This window comes from Brachyistius frenatus, unplaced genomic scaffold (assembly GCF_029030835.1).
Source record: "Brachyistius frenatus isolate BFR_SWC_R1_liver_20210118 unplaced genomic scaffold, ASM2903083v1 Contig_159, whole genome shotgun sequence".
In the NCBI taxonomy this organism is placed as follows: domain Eukaryota; kingdom Metazoa; phylum Chordata; class Actinopteri; family Embiotocidae; genus Brachyistius; species Brachyistius frenatus.
This window is the reverse complement of record NW_027210758.1, coordinates 395,001-417,418: the sequence shown is the minus strand read 5'-3', so window position 1 is coordinate 417,418 and position 22,418 is coordinate 395,001. Positions and strand designations below refer to the sequence as shown.

At 42.5% G+C, this 22,418-nt stretch overlaps 1 protein-coding gene across 2 annotated transcripts in view; it reads right to left on the bottom strand.

Moving 5' to 3' along the window:
* Positions 1-340: 340 nt before the first annotated feature.
* slc6a8 (solute carrier family 6 member 8) overlaps positions 341-22,418 on the bottom strand; it is a 35,324-nt gene continuing 13,246 nt past the window's right edge. Inside the window, exons 3-13 of one of the 2 annotated variants that reach the window (XM_069716574.1) lie at positions 20,106-20,379; positions 19,274-19,406; positions 14,682-14,816; positions 14,272-14,375; positions 13,988-14,112; positions 11,850-11,962; positions 10,961-11,098; positions 10,735-10,837; positions 9,746-9,846; positions 9,085-9,255; positions 8,696-8,918 (exon numbers count right to left, since the gene is read on the bottom strand). In XM_069716574.1, coding sequence (XP_069572675.1) covers positions 8,784-8,918; positions 9,085-9,255; positions 9,746-9,846; positions 10,735-10,837; positions 10,961-11,098; positions 11,850-11,962; positions 13,988-14,112; positions 14,272-14,375; positions 14,682-14,816; positions 19,274-19,406; positions 20,106-20,379 — 1,532 coding nt within the window. In that variant the 3' untranslated portion in view covers positions 8,696-8,783. Of the gene's footprint in view, positions 8,919-9,084; positions 9,256-9,745; positions 9,847-10,734; positions 10,838-10,960; positions 11,099-11,849; positions 11,963-13,987; positions 14,113-14,271; positions 14,376-14,681; positions 14,817-19,273; positions 19,407-20,105; positions 20,380-22,418 lie in introns of both variants that reach the window. The other variant, XM_069716572.1, reaches the window with a different exon arrangement.

The following is a 22,418-nucleotide window of genomic DNA, read 5'->3' as shown; positions in this document are numbered from 1 at the left end:
AAACCAGGTCCTAAACCAGGTCCTAAACCAGGTCCTAAACCAGGTCCAAAACCAGATCCAAAACCAGGTCCTAAACCAGGTCCAAAACCAGGTCCAAAACCAGGTCCTAAACCAGGTCCAAAACCAGGTCCTAAACCAGGTCCTAAACCAGGTCCTAAACCAGGTCCTAAACCAGGTCCAAAACCAGGTCCAAAACCAGGTCCAAAACCAGGTCCTAAACCAGGTCCTAAACCAGGTCCTAAACCAGGTCCTAAACCAGGTCCTAAACCAGTCCCTTAGGACTTGGTTTACGACCCTCCCGCACCCCCAAACAACCCAGTAACCATGGAGACGGATCAGCTTGTTTGTCATGATGTTAGATTTTATTGCCATTTGTTTTTAGTCGGAGGTGAATGAGCACAGTGATCACAGCATGGAGGACCCTCACAAGGGGTCAAAGGTCAATGAAACACAGGTGACATCATCGGGGCCCCGACGTCGACTCTCTCACCATCTTGTTTTTTGGCTGATGACTCGTCGACGTCGAGCCCCGAGTTTCATTACTATCGTCAACACGGTTACTTATCAGTTCGTTAAGCTACTCAATCGACTAATTGATTGTTTTCATCTACAGTTATGGATGGAAGACTGCGGTTTACAGGAAGTCACATACACGGTTACAACACAACGGCCGACGCTGGGATGAATAAGGTCACCACGGAGACGAGTTTGGACTGGAAACGGAGGCGGGGCTGAAACCATCGGCAACGACTGAAAACATCACGAGAGGTACGATGATAAAATGTTCCCCGAACAGCCAAATAAATGGATCAAATTTTAACGATATAAACTGTCGTTATGAAATGTTAATTGATTGAGTCTTATAGTCAGTTAAACAGGAAGTATAACGTTTCCATGGTTTTTGTTTTTAGCGTGTATTTGTTTACAGTTTAAATATTTTTTTCATTCCTGGGAACTGAATCTTTGAATGTGTTTAATGTCTGTGTTGCGTTCTTTGTTATGAATTTACAACGTTTGACGTAAATAGCAGAAAAAAAAAATTACATTTCCGAATTGACACGTGAGCACGTTTGCTGATGATGTTTTAGTTTGAAATTAGCATGAATGGTTTAATATTTTCCGGCGAGTGTTTTTGATATTTTAGGGTTCTCATCCCCGGCGTGTAAAGACCGTAATTGTGATGTCATTTTCAGTCAACACATGCGGTTTGTTTTCGCCTAATGAATCCAGTATTTTTTTGCTCCGTGTTTGGTCTCCACCACCTCCCGAGGGAAATATGTTGATCTTTAGCCACTAAACGTAAAAATTGTTGCTGCTGAGCCGGTCGTAACAGATTTTTCTCTGAAAACGCTGAGACTGAACCAGACAGGAAGATGTACCACAAAACCAAAACCAGAAGCTAAAAGAGGCTTAAGAACGTATTAAAGCTGCAAAGTTGTGGCAGTTGGCAGCTATAAGTGACGTCTTAAAAGGAATGTAGATGGAAGAAATATAAGAAATCATATTGTTTCCTTACAGCTTTTTTTGTTGCTATTTCTGTCACTAGAAGTAATTTCTCGTTATTATATAATTTTTTCGCAACCTAATTTTCGTCCACTTTTTTTTTTTTTGTTCAAAACGTACCTCGTAAAAATGTGATGTTTTGTTTTGAAACCTTCATCCAGCTGTGGATATTTTAGCCTGTTTAGCCTATTTTTTCGGTTTCCAGCCCAAACACGATGGGATTTCCCACCTGGAGGAGAGCGCCCCCTGCTGGCTCCACTGCTGCGACGTCCAACACATGAGGTCAGCGTTCCCAAACTAACATTTCAAACCACTATATTTTTTTGGTTCTTTATCTGTAGCACCTGTGCGATGTCGTTAAACCCGCCCGCTGTTTCGAGAAAACAAAAAGAAAAGAAACAAAAACATCTCTTTTCCACGTTTCCCTTTAAGCGTTCCTACTTTTTGTTTATTTGGATGTTAAAAAAAAAAAAACATTTTGGCAATGTTTTTTGGCTATAAAATCATCGATAATGTTTTGTTCTAAAAACAATTAAATAATCTGAAATCAAAATGACGTCCGGTCTGAGAGCAGCAGGAGGTTTTTTTTGGTAAACAGACGCTCTCCGCCGAAGGAAAACCAGCGGACTGAAGTTTGTCGACAGTATCAGTTATCAAAACCTGCAGCGGACGATCAGACACACGACCGACGGCTTTAGGTTGATATTCAATTTTATTAAATGTTTAAAAAATTGTAACAAAATTATTCCAATCAAAGTTGATTTCAAATTTCAAATAAAAAAAATTCCACATCTGCTAAAGTCCCTGCAGTTTATCTTTACTATGTCGTTTGCAAAAAATAATTAGAATCACTTGAGTTAAAATAGATGAAAAACAAAAACAAGACACGATGGAAGAGTAACGAATCAAATAAAAAGATTCAAAAGATATCATTAATAATTTGCACACAACATATCCCTCCATCATTTTTTTAAACATTTTTAACTTGTGTGCTCACATCAATTTCCAGTTTCATTTTTTCTTATTTCATTTTCTTGCAGCATTTTCTGCATTATTTGCATTTTTTACCGTGAAGCACTTTGTGAAGTTTGAAATGTATTAACGACGTGAATCTAAACGGTGAATCGGGTCGTTTCTGTGTCTGATCGTTCGTTCACAAACACACATTATATACGCTGCATATCTGGTAATAACATCAGTTTGTCGGACCCTTTAATAAATCCCCTCGCTGATTAGAAAACATCACGTCTCAGCACCTCAACAGTGTTACAGTCTTACAGCAGCGCGTCACATTTTACAGCTTCTCGTTGTTTTTCTTTTTGGTCAATCAAACGTGATTTCTCGGCCGTCACAGTGTTCGATCACAGATACTGTCGCAACATGATTTTTTTTTTTTTTTTTTTTTTTTTTTTTTGGCAGAAGAGCACACAACAAAATGACATGAAACAACATCAGATTTTGGTTAATGTACATTTTCATTTTTTCTTTTGTCTTTAAAATGGCTGTAGATTTGTGAATATTTTTCCCCCTCTGACCCTCCCAGGCTTCGCCCGTCCAGAGACGACACCGCCAACATGTAAAAAAAAAAAAACGCCGACGATACAACTTTTAAAAAATAAAAGATTTTCTAGATGTTTTTAAAATGTCAGTTTGATCCGAGTTAATGTTTCTATAAAATATAACCTCGGGTTAGTTTTGTTAGTAAAATATTTGATCAGTGGCACTAGTTTGAGTCGGCGGTACTACAGTAATAATCTCAGTGTTGCTTCACACTCGTGTCTGTTTTAATTCAGCTCATTATTGATCGAGCGTTGAGCCTCCAGACCGGCAGATCAACAGTTTGAAACCAGTCAGACTGGTGATTCCAAAACCTCTGATATGACCCGGGCTAAAACAAACATTTATCAATTTCCCGATTTTGATTTCTTCATTTGAAAATGAAAAGAATGACACACACTGATTTGAAACATTTTGAGAATTGATTGGCGGCTCTGGTCTCTACACTTTCTCCTGAAGGCCCCATTCAGGCTGGATTTCTGTCTGTCAGGGGATTTCTAATCTAGTCTGGAGGTTTATGTGGGTCCATTTTTAATCTAATCTCTAGTAATAATTACAGACCTCCTGTTTTTGTCAGTGAACATGCTGCTCGTCCTCATATTTTAAAGTGAATCTCATTACCGATTTTCTTGGCCCAGTATTTCTAATTTTAACATTTTGTCAAATTGTCACAATAAAAGCAGTAGAATTCTTTATTATTGGCTGCTGTTTTATAGTGTATCATGGATGTAAAGACAATTATCACTGGTTCACTGTGATAATGTAGAAAACTTAAAAACATCAACATTCTCAGGCAACTTCTGAGTTGCTAAGAATGTCTTTTTTTTCTGTTGTTTTTAAGTGGATTTATGGAATGGAAGCTATGATATCAACAATATTGATATCAAAAGAAAGTGGAGGTCGCACTGAATCTAAAAAATATATGTTCCAGGTCTGTGTATTGAAATTTGACTGAGTTATGGCTCTGAGACTTGTTGGAATTTCTGATGAAATTTTTCTACGCTGACGATGTTGTCCTCTCTTTTGGTTTTTGTTAAAGAGCCTATTCATTTATTGATTTGTTTATTTTTGCAAAAAACATCCTTTTTAAGTCAACATTGGTTTTTCATTTTGAATTAGCCTGATAATCAGACTGAATTTGAATCAAATTTGCCTTTCTTCCGCGTATGTTGGCTAACTCCTGACTGCTGAATGTTTATGTCAATTTCAGATTAAGACACCCTCCACAACGAGGAGTTAAACTACAGAGGAGGTCGGTGGAGAGCTCCTCATCGTCCCTGGCGATGTTCATCCTGTCTGAACGGGGCGTTGGGCCAACGGGGGGCTCTGATTGGCTGGGAGAAAGGATTCACACTGAAGCCAGATTCAGGTAAGTTTCAGGTGTGTTTGGCCTTTTTTCATTCTCTTTGTTTTGCCAGAGTTTGAATTCTGTTTTTAATTTTGTTTTGTTTTATGGCAGACTGAGCTGACAAAAGCGACTCTCCATATATAGTTGTGTCACATGTTAATTGTTTGTTTCTGGCTGTGATTAATGTCTGGAGTTGTTTTTTTCATCCAGGTGGACCAACTTACTTCTACATAATGTTCAGATGTTCGTGAGCGATTTATTATCCCTATTTCAGCGTTAGTTTAACTTCTCAGAACAACCATCCAATAGAAACCGCGAACTTTTAAACGGTAGAGTCACAGTTGGCAGTTATTCAGCCAATCTTCAATTTGAAACAAAAGAAGTATCTGTCAGGTCGAAATGTAAAATATGTGAAAATTAGTCAGATGGGACAAGCAGATCAAATAATAATGAGTGAATCTGAGCCGTGGGGGGTCTGAGGGAAAAACACTGATATTCAGTAAAACACACCGATTAAAAAGCTAAAATCATCTAAAGCTAAAACTCTTTTAACACTTGAGCACTTTGAACATTAGAAGTCAAAAAAAGTCAAGAAAAAAAAAAAAAAAAAGAGATTCCCTTTTGTAGTGTGTTCAAAGCCACACGAAGCCTCGACAGCCTTAACATCACTGCATCGCAGCAAACCCGCCAGAATACAAGCCCCGCCCCCTCGCTGATTGTTCACAATAGCCAGTCGGACACCTGCTCAAAAGGCCTCGCAGCACCGGAGTGTAAAAGTCAAATTGTAAAGAGCCACAAACCGCAAAAGTTTCAGTTTTTACAGTTCGGATTTTCCCTTTTTTTTATTTTTTTTATTCACGACATAAAATTAGCATCCTGCCCGTCAAATTTATTTTGGGTTCCGGAGAACCTTTTAAAGGCGCAACGTGAAACAGGAAGAAGGAGGAAATGTTTTCCAGAAACACTCCCCACCATCTCCCTCCCCTCCCCCGCCGGCAGCCGACGCCGCCGACAAAACATTTGCATAAAAAGCTGAGACGTTTTATTTTGAAAGTCTGAATGAGAAGTGAGGTAGCCTTGAAGCTCGAACTTGATCGTAGCCGGCGTCGCTTCGGGCGGCGGCACGTTGCTCGTGTTCGCCGGCTCAACGTGAACAATCAGCCAGAAATCATCATCGTCATCATCATCATCATTACATACTGCATCAAATATAGATAACACACAAAGATATTCAATATATATATTTGTCGTACTGTATGTATCAGCAAAATAAAAGCCTCCACAAAATAAATCTCTGATTCATTTTACAATATGTAAAACAAAGCACGATTTTCTAACACGATTCTTTTTTTTTAAAAGTGCTAGCAACATTATTTTACAACAATGTGCAAATGTATGTAGTTTTAGTTTATCTTACATTCTAATCTTTATGATCCCCCCCCCCCACAGCTTGTGGGGTTTGGTGAGTGGTTGCTAGGAGACGGAGTTGTAGACACACCCCTCCCCCCACCCACCTCCACCCCCCCACCCCGCAGACTGCTGATTGGTGGGACGTGGACCAGAGCCGTACACAGGACGTCCCGTAGGGCTCTGGGGTTTTGGCGAGTCAACCGTACGGGCTCTAGAGTTAAGACAACGACGTAAGGCAACGCTTGGCACCACGTTGAGTCCCCCGGCTCTCATCTCTCCGCCAGCTGATCGGCTGCAGGTAAACACACAGATTCTGTCTGAAAAGTCATTTCGACTCTTTTCTCTGCTAGCTGACTTCAAATAAAACATTTCGCCGTGTTGTGAAGCTGCTAAAAAAAAAAATCTAACGCTACCGAATTAAGAGGCCTGACGTATATTAGCGTTTGGAGACTCATAATATCTTCAGTTTAGAGTTAAAAAAAAAAAGAAAAAAAATGCTATGTTTTGCATTTAAATGTTAAATCATCTGCTCATTGCCTCCGTTTTGTGAAGTATGGTCAGAATCTGGATTGTTTTTGTTTTGGACAATTTTTTTTTGAAAATGATGCAAAACTTTACTGTAACTTTCTTTCTTCTTCAGGCTTTTCAGAAGGATTAAATCTTGATTTCCTAGAACTGTGCAGCCGAGCAGTTCATTACACACATAAAGAAGTGTCGTTTAATAATCTTCACGAAGAAAGGTTTTCATGAAGAGCTTTGAATGTTTAAATTCAGCGTCAGCGTCTCAGCGGGAGGAGGCGATGTTCGGCGGGGGGGCCGCGGCGTCGATGAGACTGAGAGGGAACCGGTTGATATTGGCAGTCTGGAGCCCTGGTCTGGGATCAGCCCCGCGGGGCCAGTTATCGCTCTGTTTGGCACTTGAGTCGACCCGGCGGGGGACGAAGAACGAAGGCCGACCTCTGACCTGATTCTCACGACGGGGGTTAAAGGTCAGATCCAGTGGGAGTTCAGTGTTGCAGCCTTTTACGGCGGCTTTTTTCCTTTTTTAATTTTTTTTTTAGATCATATATAAACCGAATTTATCAACATTATCAATCTATGTTTCTGTTAGCAGATCTGTGGTTCTTCTGCTGGAAGATGTTGGACTTTTGGATGTTGAACAAGGTTAGGTTTGACATTTCTATTCGATTTATAGCCAATTAATCAATTCATATTTGAAAACAACCAGTCTGAGATTTAAATGGACCGTTCAACTTTCGTTTTGTTTTGCTTTCAAAGAAAACAGCGGAACTGGAAAAGCAAATTTCACGGAGGAAGACCACACGGTTGGCGTTCAACAGCTCCAGAAACAAGAAGTAAGTTGGACCTTCAGGTTTATTGATTGTGTTTAAAACGTGTGACTGAATATTATTTATCGACGTCTGAATTCTCACTGGAACGTTCCTTCCAAAACATCGGACCTGTCGAGTCGAGACCGTCAGAAACAGATCGGGAGGTCGGCGGTCGGAGAAACCACGCGGCTGCTCAGGAAGTCCGGACTGTTCTGGGGTCAGTTAGTTCAGATCCGACGATTCGCAGTTATTTTAAACTTCAGATATAAACGACCGAAAACATAGAGAACGGTTTCAGAGTTTAGATTTTTTTTCTCTTAACCGGGCCTCAACAATCGAACCAACACTCGTATAAAGACGTTAAGAGTTACCTGACGGTGCGTTCAGGGACTCGTTGAGCTTTAGTTCGGCTTCCTGGGCAGCGCGGTGAGTTCACTGACTTGCCGGTTGCTTCGTAACAGAACGTTTTTTTTAACCTTCTTTTCTTTCTTTTTTTTTGGCGTTTTCAGTCCTGCTGCCAAAAAGCCGTCAAAACTAAACCGGAGATATTCCACAGAATTCAACCTCCTCGTCGTTCGACCGCGGGACTGAAAGGTCAGATTTTATTTTAATTCTGTTACGACGCTAAATGACCTTTTTGGTAGTTTTTTTTTGAGGGGTCAGTCAGTCCGTCTGTCTAGAACTCCTGTCTGTCCTTAATAAACGGCCGTTACTCGTCCTCAGTGTTACAGTATCAAAGAGCTAAAGTGCAGCTAGAAAGAAAAAAAATCAGCGAGTCCTTTCGTTCATTTTTTTAACGACGAAGACGATCGGCTACGAGACTAACGGCCGTTTATTAGGTTTTGTGTGTGTGTGTGTGTGTGTGTGTGTGTGTGTGTGTGTGTGTGTGTGTGTGTGTGTGTGTTTGCGTTTCCAAACCCGCCCACCCAAAGACAAGATTGCATTGATAGCCTTCATCCGAGATCGGATGAACCTCCGACTTCGAGCGGAGACGTTCAGCAGCCGTTTGTTTTTCGAACACAGTGAGACTCCGTCGGAAAAAGAAAAAAAAAAAAAAAACCTTTTCCAGCGTTCTTTCTTTCAAGCTCCTCCAGGATTTCACATTTAGCGGAGAGATTTTCGAATCGTTAAGTCCAAGAGATCAAGATTTTCCATTTTTCAAGTGGTTTGAGAACCAGAGGAGTCGAAGCCCTTTACAGTGAAAGGACTTCAGAAATTTGCTGGTTTTTAAATCGCAAAATCTTTGTCGTAAACTCGGGAGAAACAAAACACGTACATTTGTCGTCATAATTATAAAAAATAAAAAATAAAAACGGTCCTGGAGGAGCTTCTTCGTTCCGTTATTCTTTTTTTTTTAGTTTTTATTTTGCAGGTATAAAATAATAGGTAGCTTTGGTCGGCCCGGTGACGTTCAGCGAACAACCGATGGACCCGTCAATCAGTTAATCCGAGTTAAAACAGCCGATCAATCAGTCCGAGGGAGGCGGGCTGATCGATCCTTTCAAAAGTCCATTCTGAGGCCTTCGTTACCGGCTTGGAGGTGGAGGTGGAGATGGAGATGGAGGTGGAGGTGGAGGTGGAGGTGGAGCGGTGTCGGCCATCTTTGTCGCAGGTGGGATCGGATGGAGTCCGGCCTACATGACGCTCTCGAAGATGATGACCTTGTTGTCGTCGGTGCCGGGCGACAGCGAGGTCAGGGACTTGATGTCGGGGGCCATGTACTCCAGGTGGTGGACCCCCCACACGGGAGTGGTCAGGTGGGCCCAGCGCTGCAACACACAGCAGGGAACATCAGAGGTCGCACGGGGGACAAGTATGACGTTGTTTTGACATTTTGGACGATTTTATCACATTTTAGACGACATGACTTTTTGACCGTATTTTGAACGACATGACTTTTTTTCAGCGTGTACATCCACCGGGATCCACTCTGACCTCTTTGAAGGATCCCTTGGCTCTGAAGAGTTTGTAGAGAACGCTGACAGGAATGCAGAGCATGGAGGACAGAGCCATGCACCAGCCAATCACCTCGCCCCACCACGGGTACACGTACACATTGTTGTAGGTCAGAGGCTTGTAGTTCGCCAGGTGGAACAGAAAGATGCCCTGTGGACGAGAGAACATTATGGTCATGAGATTGGGTAGAAAACGGGACTGCTTTGGTGCGCTATTAAATATTGTTCACAGAATTAAGTTTTTTTTATTTATTGTTTGTAATTTTTACAAATGTTACAAACAATTGTACTCGTTTTGTGGTTTTGTAACTGTAATGAATTAGTTTCATATTTTAGCAAAGTGAAATGAATGAATATTGTTTTTGATTACTGTGACTCAGATTGTTAAAGAAAAGTACAAATTGTTTGGTTATTAGTCAACCTATGTAATTTTAATGCAAGAAATAAACTTAAAAGTGTAAAGTCTAACTTTAAGCTGACAAGGTAAATTACGTGTATTGTTATGACTTAACAAATAAATGACCGTAAATGTAATTATGCAATATCTGTGTCTAATGTAAACTTGTATTTGTGACGTTCATTCACTGGTAAAGACTTAAAAAGCTGTCGTGTGGCTGTGAGGTTATTAACATCAGTCTTACCATGCAAACACATGGAGTTATAAAGGACCAGCACCACTTCATCCAGGGGACAGGTCGGTAGCCAATCATACGAGCTACATCATCCATGAAGCGGTCAGCACCTGCAACCATCAATCATGGACATCGTGAAAAACGAGGGACGCTCGAGGAGCCGTTGAGGCATCGCTCACACTAACACATGCTGCATAACGCAACATACAATACTATGGTGTTTTATTACAACATACTAAATATGATTATTCATGAGATATTATAGACTATACTGTGAGTATTTAGAGAAATGACGATTTTACTACGTGCTGTACTATGACTGGTTTTCAACATGCTATATGATAATTTTTACATAATTTGGACGACTTGCCATAGGATGACTTCTTTTCTTTTTTTTTTTCATATTTTGGACATGATGTAAATGGCCACAAACTGTGACATCTTTGATAAACTATACTATGGTATTAATTATGGCATACTACGCTGTGACTTTTTTTTTTAGCAACTACTGTTTTTTTTTTTACATAATAAACTGTGAATTTTTTTTGGGACAAACAATACTTTGACATCTTTATAAAAGACCATACTCTAGTGGACATTTTTTATTTCATACTATGCAATTATGGTTCTTTTGACAAACTTTTTCTCTCGACAAATTTTTATGAGCTACGATATCACGATATCTTCTGAAATTTATAGTTGACAATGTCAGTATTTAGCAAATACTAGACAACACAACGACGGCGACATAAAAAAATGTTGTACTCTGATGAAATAAACCTCAAGCAGTGTGAACTTTGACTTTTACTTGATCTCATGTAACATATCCAGTGACAAACCTATTTTGGGATGACGTATGTCGCTGACAGGACACACCATGCCATTACCTTACTATGAAACACTACACTGTGTGTGTGTGTGTGTGTGTGTGTGTGTGTGTGTGTGTGTGTGTGTGTGTGTGTGTGTGTGTGTGTGTGTGTGTGTCTATTATTGCATACCATAGACCCAGGCAACTACTATGCATTCCCAGAATGCTTGCCACAACAGAGTCATCCCACTGGCCGAATAGTAGTCAAACAGTTGGAAGACGTACATCCCTCCCTGCAGAGACACAGTTCAACACACACTTAATATTATTCATCCGCTGAAGAGCCTTTATTGTTTGTTTTTTTATGTTCAGTCAGAACGTAAAGAAGACGAAAGATTACAGAGGAATCGACCGACCTGTGTCACCATGGAGAGGTCGATAATGAAGCAAAGTAAACAGCATATCGCCACAGCAATCTCCCGTTTGTAGCGATGATAATACTTTCCAGGAAACAAATCCAGAATTCCAGTGACGAAACCCTCCACGCCGACAAACTGGACGGACGCAGACAGATGGACAGAGAGATTAAAGACGAGTTCATGTGCCAAAAAATAAAGAGTTGAAGACGCTGCATATAAACTTTACTCAGACAATATCACAGCCAGACGAGAGCCAAGAAAACACATCTTTTACTTGAATATTAAAAATAGGATGAAAATTTAAATAAATTAAAAAAAAAAACATGCATACAAATATCTCAGACTACAAAAATTTGTTTTGCAAATTGTTTTGATTTTGATGATGTTATTTTCAGTTTTTCTATGAAAGTTATCACAGGATAATACAGCTGAGACGAAACACTGTTGCTGATGCATTCGAGGATCCTCCGACATCTCGGAGACGGAAGCTGTTAAAATGCTCAAAACAATCAAATTCACAAAACTGTTTTGTTGAAAAGTTCTGCATTCAAAATCCTTCTGAAGTAAAAGTACAAAAGAATAAAAATAAAGTGCGTCTTCTGATCTAACTGTCATATTTTCTCCCTTTGGGGTTCCCCAAGGCTCCATATCAGGACCACTGCTCTTCTTATTAAACGTCCGGCCACATGCTCCGTCAATTACATTTTAATTTCCATTCATACACTGATGATTTAAATCCCCAACCTGCCAGAAGACCCTTAAACCAAACTTTATATGATCTTACATACTTTAGAAATACCTCAATGGAATACTCGAGTAAATGTACTCAGATTACTTTCCACCACTGACTTTTTTAAAGGTGTGGGATTGAAAAGTTTTTGGTCACCTGACTGTCCAACCCGAGCAGCAGCAGCATGAAGAAGAAGAGCGCCGCCCACAGCGGAGCCACCGGCATCAGACTCACCGCCTTCGGATACGCGATGAAGGCCAAACCTGGACCTGGAACACACACACACACACACACACACACACACACACACACACACACACACACACACACACACACACACACACACACACACACACACACACACACACACACACACACACACACACACACACACACACACACACACACGTTAGAGGCCTAATGTACGACTGCAGCTCCAAGTTAGAGGTCATACACGTTTTTGTTAAATTCGAGAGAACACGCAAAACGACACGAGAACAACGAGCACCGGATGTTTCGTGACAACACGACTCGGTTCTCTTTAAAAAAACGTTTCAATAGAAGTTCTCAACACGTTGATCCCGAAAAAAAAAATACAAGCCGAGATTGTTGAAATAGATTTTTACATCTGTCACGTCGGTAACAGTTTTTGTTTGTTTGTCAGCGGAGTGACGGGGAAAAATGTCCGTGCTATTTTCACGAAATTTGGTGGAAGTGTGCGGCACGGACCGAAGAAGAACCAATTAAATTTTGGCATGGATCTGAATCACTGGGGGGGCGGAGCCACCAATTATTTTTCACGTTCATTAATGTTGTCATATCGGACGTTTCGACAACTAAATGCAGCACAACATCACCACGACATTTTACATAACAACATAAAATCTATTTCAAATCTAAATTTAACTAAATAAAGAATTATTCAAACATTTCACATAAAGTGGTATTTTTACCAACAGGAACATTTCAAAATAAAACGTTACGTTGTGAAATAAAATGCGCAAAACAAACATTTTAAAGGAGCGGGTTTTTTTTCAAATTTGAACTCAACTTCAAGTTAAATATTTAAAAACCATTTATTAATTGATGAGTGCTTATTTTTATAACGTATCTTTATCGGTTTAATGCTGAAACCCTGTTTACTGCTGTAGAACTGGTCTGAACTGAAAGCTGCCTCGACCAATCAGCTTCTGCTCAGCTTCACCTTCAAGCTTCAGCGTTTAAAACTTCTTCCCGTCTTTCGCCGCTCGAGTCGACACATTAAAGGTGCAGCGCCTCCTTTTTTTTTTGCAGCACGACGTGTTTGTCTCCGAGCCGAGTCTCATGAAATAGAGATGAGTCACATGTCGTGAGGTGAAAGGCCCTGCTTAAATAATCCTGCAGTTAAATACTGCACACACACACACACACGCACACACACACACACACACACACACACACACACACACACACACACACACACACACACACACACACACGCACACACATTCACACATTCTCACACACACACACACACACACTTGCACACGCACACACATTCACACACACACAGTGATGTTAATACTTTAAACCATTGCAAACATGTCAGACAGGATTGACAGCAAATTGGATTTGTTTTTGTTTCTTTTTACAGGGAGATTAAAATAAAAAAGATTCACAGGGAAGCAACTGCTGCTGATCTTAATTAACACACACACACACACACACACACACACACACACACACACACACACACACACACACACACACACACACACACACACACACACACACACACACACACACACATTGAGGACTTTGGCAAATGATTCCTGCAGGTTTCTGTCTGACGTACAAAATGATGTAGAAAACAATGAAACGACACGTCGAGTTTCTGAGAATGAAAATGACCGCTCGGAGCTGCTGCAGCCTTTTCTGGAGAAACTAAATTTAACCGTGATGTCATGTCATGTGATGCAGTGCTATTAATACTACACACACACACACACACACACACACACACACACACACACACACACACACACACACACACACACACACACACACACACACACACACACAGATAGATACTACTAGAAGATACTCCATCCCGCCCACCTGATAGCTGTAACCTGACTGCACCACAGGCTTGTCAATCAAACAAGACACCCCACCCTCGCTCCCCCCTCCCCGGAGGCTTTTTGGAGCCGACCTCTAGTGGTACTCGGTGGTATTGCAGCTTAAGACACTTCTGCAATCGACCTCCTTTTTCAGACCCAGAAGCTACGAGCACTTTTTTTCTTGTTGTTGTTTACCTGACTCAGCGACCTGCGAGATGTCGACTCCCTGCTCGTTAGCCATGAAGCCCAGGATGGAAAACACGACGAAACCGGCGAAGAAGCTCGTCCCGCTGTTGATGAGAGCCAAGACGAAGGCGTCCCTGCGGGAGAGGAGGTTCTAAAATGAGCAGGAGAAAGGAATTCTGGGAAATCTGTGAAGGCTGGTAAGGTGTGTGTGTGTGTGTGTGTGTGTGTGTGTGTGTGTGTGTGTGTGTGTGTGTGTGTGTGTGTGTGTGTGTGTGTGTGTGCACGTGTCGTACTTGTAGCAGTCGTTGTTGAAGCGGTTGTAGCTGCCCAGAGCGGTCAGAGCTCCGAGTCCGATGGCGTAGGAGAAGAAGATCTGAGTGCCGGCGTCGATCCACACCTGCGAGGTCAGAGGTCAGAGGTCACACACGGGTCTAACGTGTTCACTACTGAACCTTTCTTAGGTTTAAACATCAAACTGAACTTTTCACTTTCTCTGTCCTCGTACTTCTAACAAGCTACCTGTAACGTCAACCAATGGGAGCGCAGAGGCTGTAGCCACGGCGACACAAAAAAACAGGCCAAACGACCACAGATTGAAGTCTCGGATGTGAACGCTCTTTGTGTGCCCTCCGCCCACCCCGACCTCCTCCCACTGCCTGCGAGTCAGAGTTCAGGGCAAACAGAACCGGCCCACCACACTGACCTGCGCCTCCCGCAGTTTGGACCAATCCGGTTTGATGTAGTACATGATGCCGGTGTAGGCTCCAGGAAGAGTGACTCCTCTGACCAGCAGGATGAGGAGCACCACGTAGGGGAAGGTGGCCGTGAAGTACACAATCTGAAACACACACACACACACACACACACACACGTTAAAATTAAACACACAACTACTTTCACTTATGATTGTTTTTTTACTCAACGAGAACAGAAACTCTGATCAATTGAATTTTTCGTGGAAAAGAGAATAAAGACGATGATCAGCTGTTTTCGTGTCATTTCCTGACCTAAAAAATAAAATAAAATACAACTCCAGGGTGCACGTCGTTCTGAGATATAAAAAAAATAAAAAAAATAAATAAAAAAAATACAAAAATGAGAGAAACAGTCCTTTAACAGCGAGAAACATCTGTGAGAGTCAGGAAACGAAAACAAAGGAGAAGAAACCGGATCTGAACCTGATTAGAGACCTGCTGAGACCCTGCACACACACACACACACACACACACACACACACACACACACACACACACACACACACACACACACACACACGGGGAGGAATGTGTGGTTTCAGCACCATGGAGAGCGTCTGGTCTCAGGTGGAATCCAGTTTCAGTCAAATCACAGCGGAGGAATTTTTTTTACCCACAATCCCACACTCAGGTTAACACACACACACACACACACACACACACACACACACACACACACACACACACACACACACACACACACACACACACACACACTGAGGTCGCTGAGTTCAGTGAGTTTAAATCATAATAATTTCACTCTTACATTCAAAACTCCATTTAGATTTTCCCTCATTTAAAAAAAACAAACAATAAAGAGGATCGTCAGCCGGCACATTTCACAACACTTCACTTCTTTTCGTTGTGTTTATTTTTCAGTTCTCGTACGAACGACGTAATAAAGTTTTCTTCTGTTTTCTTCGACTCGGAGGAGGAAGAGGAGGAAGAGGAGGAAGAGGAGGAAGAGGAGGAAGAGGAGGCGAGCGTACACGACTTTTAACTTAAGATCTGCTTCAGAAAACATGAGCGACATAAATTATGTAAATGAAGTAACATCGTCGTCGTTTTGCGTGTTTGTGAGTCGGAGGAGAGAAACAACAAAAGTAAACACAAACAACGAACTGAGAAAACTGCAGCGTTTTTTTTTTTTTTTTTTTTTTTTCGTGGATCGATGAACTCTCTCTCTCTTTCTCGCCCCGCTCAGCTTTCGGCCTCCTGCTGACGACCGACAACACAAAACTGTTTCTGTCGGTTAGTGAGAGCCGTGAGAACACACACACACACACACACACACACACACACACACACACACACACACACACACACACACACACCATGGTTTTGGACTGGTTCTAGACCCAGTTCAGTCCTCCTCTAAACTCTCTACTTCAGATCCAGAATCCACTTTAACAGAACCAAATGTTCCTTTTTTTTTACGAAACGCTGAATTTCCGTTTTGATCTCAGATCAATAAATCGATAAAATCGCTGATTGATTATCGGATCAGCCGGTTCTGAGTTCTGAGGAGCGTCTGTGGTCTCGGTTCAATCATGAGATCTGACACGTCGTCATGACGAAACACGAACAAGAAGACGATTATCAGGAGCTGTGTGTGTGTGTGTGTGTGTGTGTGTGTGTGTGTGTGTGTGTGTGTGTGTGTGTGTGTGTGTGTGTGTGTGTGTGTGTGTGTGTGTGTGTGTGTGTGTGTGTGTGTGTGTGTGTGTGTGAGAATCAGCAGTCGATGTGGTTTTAAATGTTCCTGTAGAATCATGACGGTCTGAACAGAAGTTTGTCAACTCTGAAGTCTCAATCAAAAGATCATAACAACAATAACAAAAATAACAACAACAATATTAACAACAACAATAATAACAACAACAATAATAATAGTAATAATAATAAAAAGGTACAAATGTAGTTACAAACTGAAACGACTTCCGTCGCGTCCACGGGTGTTTGAGGCGCCCCCTCAGGGGGAGAGAGGGGGGAGAGAGGAGGGAGAGAGGGAGGAGAGAGGAGGGAGAGAGGGAGGAGAGAGGGGGAGAGAGGGAGAGAGGGAGGAGAGAGAGAGGGAGGAGAGAGGGAGAGGGGAGGAGAGGAGGAGGGAGAGAGGGGGAGAGGAGAGAGGGAGGAGAGAGGGGAGAGAGGGAGAGAGAGAGAGAGAGAGAGGAGGAGAGGAGAGAGAGGGAGGGAGAGAGGGGGAGAGAGAGAGAGAGAGAGAGAGAGAGAGAGAGGGAGAGAGGAGAGAGGAGGGAGAGAGGGAGAGGAGAGAGAGGGGAGAGAGAGGAGAGAGAGGGAGGAGAGAGGAGGAGAGGAGAGAGGGAGGAGAGAGAGAGAGGGAGAGAGGAGAGAGAGGGGGAGGGAGAGAGGGGAGAGAGAGGAGAGAGAGAGAGAGAGGAGGGAGAGAGGGGGAGAGAGGGGGGAGAGAGGAGGGAGAGAGGGAGGAGAGAGGGGGGAGAGAGGGAGGAGAGAGGAGGGAGAGAGGGGGGAGAGAGGGAGGAGAGAGGGAGGAGAGAGGGAGGAGAGAGGGGGTTTCTCTCCCAAGCGTCTCTCAGTCACGTCCCACTGCAGTTGAGCTGCCCTCCCACCGGTCGGCCAATCACAGTCCGCCACATCACAGCCCACATGCCTAACGCCTAACCCCCCTCCCCCTCCTGCCACCACCACCAACCCACCGGCAGGGTCGTCATAGCAACGCTTAGCCTGCCATGTGACAGCAGTGAGTACGAGTCTCATCGTCATGAGCCAATGACACACACACACACACACACACACACACACACACACACACACACACACACACACACACACACACACACACACACACACACACACACACACAGCTGTCATTTGAAGGTTGTAGTTTTAAAGGGACAGTCCCACATTTTTCGGAGGGCGTCGCTTCTCCGTCGGGATAAAAAAAAAAACTTCCGGTAACGAGGTTTGAACAGAAACAGATATTTCACAGTTGATCTTCAGGAGTTTCTGTCGGAGGGACGTCGGTACTTTCCGACGGTTCATGTGGGATCGTTCCCAAAAAAACAAAAAGGTTGAATGAATGAGTCGCTGCACGAACTCCCACCGAGTTTATGAAACGCTCTCGGAGGCAGACGACCGCCTGCTTTCCATCTTAATCACAAAGATCAAGAAGTTCTTCATGAACACAAACAGAAATATAACAGAATGAACAACAAACACTTAAATTCACACTTTGTCTGTTTTCGTCTTTGTTTCGCGGTCTTATTGGTTTTGTGGGTGACACACCCGTTCACACACACAGACGTTGTGGGGACTCAGATCCCAGCTGTTAATAATAATGATGATAATAATAATAATAATAATAATAATAACAACAACAACGATCTGCGTTGAGCCTTTAAACTGTTTGTGTCCAGATGTGTTTGTTTTGGTCACTAATTTACTGTAAAACTTTGTCTTATGCTGCATTTCTGTTTATTTTTATTCACTTTTTACAAACAAACAAACTCTTTCTTCTGTTTTGTTGTTGTTGTTGTTGTTGTTTTATGTGCAGCTGCTACATGCATCAGAAAAAAGAGGAAGAACTAAACGAGCCGGTCGGGAGAAACGAGCGGACCGGTGACCCGATGAAGACGAGCAATCGGCCGCCGGGCGACCTTTGACCCTCAGCAGCGGCACCTCGTTAACTGCAATGAATCAGCCCGTCGGTAACCGAGGCGATGAATGAGGCCCGTCCGCTCCCCGCGCATATTTAATCGTCATGGAAACGTAGCGTTGCTGCATCACGGCGTAAACAGGCGACTTAAAGGTTCTCAGAGCGGCAGAAAAACGACTAACGATGTCACAAAGATGTATTTGCATCGAATGCGCCCGCTGGGAAAGGGGTGGGAGTCGTCATGGCAACCGGCGACTCAGCAGCGTATATCGTGGGTAAAAAAAACAACTCGAAACTATTCCCGGTTAATTTAACGACGTATCGAACCCACGGATGTATAAATATGTAAATTCATATCCTGCAGCTCTTCAACAAACCAGATTTTTTTCATGAATCAGCTTAAATTTTTCAGTCCGACCGAAAGGAAAACTGCCGTAGAAGGTTTCTCATAACAAGTTGTGTCACCGTCATTAAAACTTTTTATTTTTTTTATTCTGCAGATGTGAAACTGAAAGAGTCTTTTTGAGTCACGTCTCTTTCCGATCGCATCTGAAATTCTTTTTAAATCCTCAGAGTCCCGGGTTTCTTCAGCTCGGCAACTCGCAGCTGTCGGGAGTTTTTCAATTGGAAAAAGTCCCAAAAATTATTCTTTAACTCTTCGACACACTCAGCTGTTCGGCAGCTGACTGTTTGTGGTCGTTAGTCACTGATGACGTCGATATTTTTCCAGGATTTATTTAACCTTCAGTCTCCCGGGGGAGGAGAGGGAGGGAGGGGGGGAGGGGGGGGGGGTAGGGAGGGGGAGCAGAAACGAGACTAGATTTTCATGCAGTGCAACTAATTCATAAAAAATTAAAAAAAAATCATAAAAACTGCCTGGAAAACAGCATAAATGTTGTTGTTTACCTTCCCGGTGGATTTGACTCCCTTCCAGACGCAGAAGTAAACCATCACCCAGACGGCCATCAGACACAACATGAGCTCCCAGTTCATGCGACCCGGTTCGTCCAGACCGGACGAGATGTTCAGCACTTTGTGTCTGCACGGAGAGACGACAAAACAACAAAACTTCAAATTATAGTCCAGACGGACGTTCCAGTCTCACGTCAGATAAATAAATAAACGTAAAATGACATTTAAGTATGTAAGAAAGTAAATATTTCCACCCATTTGTTCTGTTTCTGTATCTCAGGTGTCTGTATGTTAATGAGGTGGGCGGTCCTTAACGTCAGTCGAAAGCTGATTGGTCAGCAGAGAGAAGCAACAAAAAAAAACTCGATTCTGATCGACTCCACGAACGTGAAATCAGTCACACGCACACAAAAACATATTTTCCTATTTTAATCTTCATTTTCTACATATTTACTTTTTTATTTTTTATTTTATTTTTTATCATAAATATTTGTATTTTCATCCCTTTGGTGCAGTTATGTTAATAACAGTCGTAACGAAACGTGTCACTTCTTCGTTTGAAATGAAATCCGATTGAATTCGCGCTCTACATTTGTTTTGACGGTTTCCGGTGTTTGACCTTTGACCTTTGACCTTCGACGATCTCAATCGCTTCACCTCTTGAGTCCGAGTGAACTTTTGTGGCCCTAAAAGTTGGACAAATTCCTGAGATACCAAACGAGAACGGGACGGACGACCCGACAAACACCTCCGATCGCGGCGGTCGGCGGCGACCAACGCCCCCCCCCCCCCCCCCACCCCGCCCCCGAACCAGAACGGGACTCACTCCCAGAACTCGATGATGGGCGAGCGGGCGTTGGCCAGCTCGCTGCAGGTCATGTTGGTGTCGCCGACGGTGACGTTGGCGCCGAGGCTGCCGTTCCTGCAGTCCGGGTGGCGGAAGATCTCGATGCAGCTGGGCGTGTTCCATTCGTTGTCGCAGCTGGACCACGGGAGGGTGGAGCCGAAGGACTTGATCAGGTAGTAGAAGCCCCAGGCCAGCACCATGATGTAGTAGGTGTTGCAGAAGAACACGATCACCATGGAGGCGTAGCCGAGACCTGCGGAGGACCAGAAGACAGCGTGAGGGACGGTCTTCGGAGGCCCGACGTCTTCGATGCGCTGCGAGCTTGTAGTTTGTAGTGTAACTGTCCCTTTAACAGCAGCAGAACTGTGTGTGAGCACTTCCTGCCTGCAGTGCATCATGGGAGTTCAGAGGAACATCACTGAGTCACTGTGAATTTTGAAGGGAACTTAAAATCAGACAGATTCTCAGGCAGCTTCTGAACTGTCTGGTTCTCTGATTTCTGGTGGTTTATTCATGTTTAGTTTTTTTTAGTTCTGTGTTGGTTTGTGTGCACGGCGAGACAAACAGACAAACAAACAAACAGACAGACAAACAGACAAACAAACAAACAAACAAACAGACAGACAAACAGACACACAAAGAAACAAACAGACAGACAAACAAACAGACAGACAAACAGACACACAAAGAAACAAACAGACAGACAAACAAACAGACAGACAAACACACAAATAGACAAACAGACAGACAAACAAACAGACAGACAAACAGACACACAAAGAAACAAACAGACAGACAAACAAACAGACAGACAAACACACAAATAGACAAACAGTCAAACAAACAAAAAGACAAACAAACAAACAGACAGACAGACAGACAGACACACAAAGAAAGAAAGAAACAAAGAAACAAACAAACAGACAGACAAACAAATAGACAAACAGACAAACAAACAAAAAGACACACAGACAAACAAACAAACAAAGAGACAAACAAACATCAATTTCCAGTCAGCTGTTTCAGTATTTCAACTCTGCGTTTTGACGTCTTTCATCAGTTTGTTCTGCGTTTTAATCACTTTAATAACTGATCCGATAATCAATTAAGTTATTAAACAGCGTTTCTGCCGGTTGAAGTCCGACCGGTTTAATCTCAGTTTACTTTGATATTCTGCTCCGAGGTTATTATCTGACATCATTACATCATTACTGAACTCTGCAGCGTTTTCCAGAGGTCGAGTCGTCCAGTCAAACTGGGTCAAAACTGTAAATCCGTTTTAATGAGTTTACGATGTGCAGAAACATCCAAAACCTGAACTTCAGCCGGACCTGAAGGAGCTGCAGAGATATCAGAGACACGTGTTTTCACTCAAATAAAACTCTGCTAATAAATAAATAACCGATCTGCTGATGACGTGTCCGAGCTGCTGAACGGGGTGAAGAAGTTTATGATGAACAGCTGACTCAGGTTATTGAAATGCTGAAAGGAAAAAAAAAAAGGTCTGAAATAATTTACAAAATAAAAGAAGCTAAAAATCCTGAAAATAAAGTTTTAGTCTGATCAGAGTTGACAAAAAGTTTTCTGCTGACGTGTAGAAAACTAATTCTGTCACATTTAATCTCTCAAGTGACCTACGTCCATGTAGATTCCCCTGTTCAAACTTTTCCACATGTTACCAGATGTTGGAACACGTGTTAAACATGTGTCATACATGTAAAAAAAAACATGGGAAACTCGGCGGTCATCGCTGAACAACACATTTTATTTTCACAGGTTTTTTTCCAGATTAAATAAATAAAACCAGAGATTCTGCTTCAGTTTTAATGTTTCCAAAAATGATTCACTTAAAAGCTGAAATATAACAACGCAGCTGAAACTTTCCATGCTTCCTTTAATTAAAAAAAAAAAAAAATCCGTGGAAATATTCTGGAAAATTTACAGCTGATTCTTGAAAAATTATGAAAGAAATTGACAGGAAATTACGCGGATCTGTCAAAATAAAAGCTCGTGGGACTATGTGTGTGTGTGTGTGTGTGTGTGTGTGTGTGTGTGTGTGTGTGTGTGTGTGTGTGTGTGTGTGTGTGTGTGTGTGTGTGTGTGTGTGTGTGAGTGTGGAGCTCTGGTCAGCTGCTGCGAGGTCAGATGAAGGTCTGTGGTGTGAAGCAAGTGCAGCTGTAAATGGTCGTGTGGTGCGCTCTAAAGATCAATGACCCGATAACAACCATTCATACAAAGGAACGAGATGTACTTAACACTGTGTGTGTGTGTGTGTGTGTGTGTGTGTGTGTG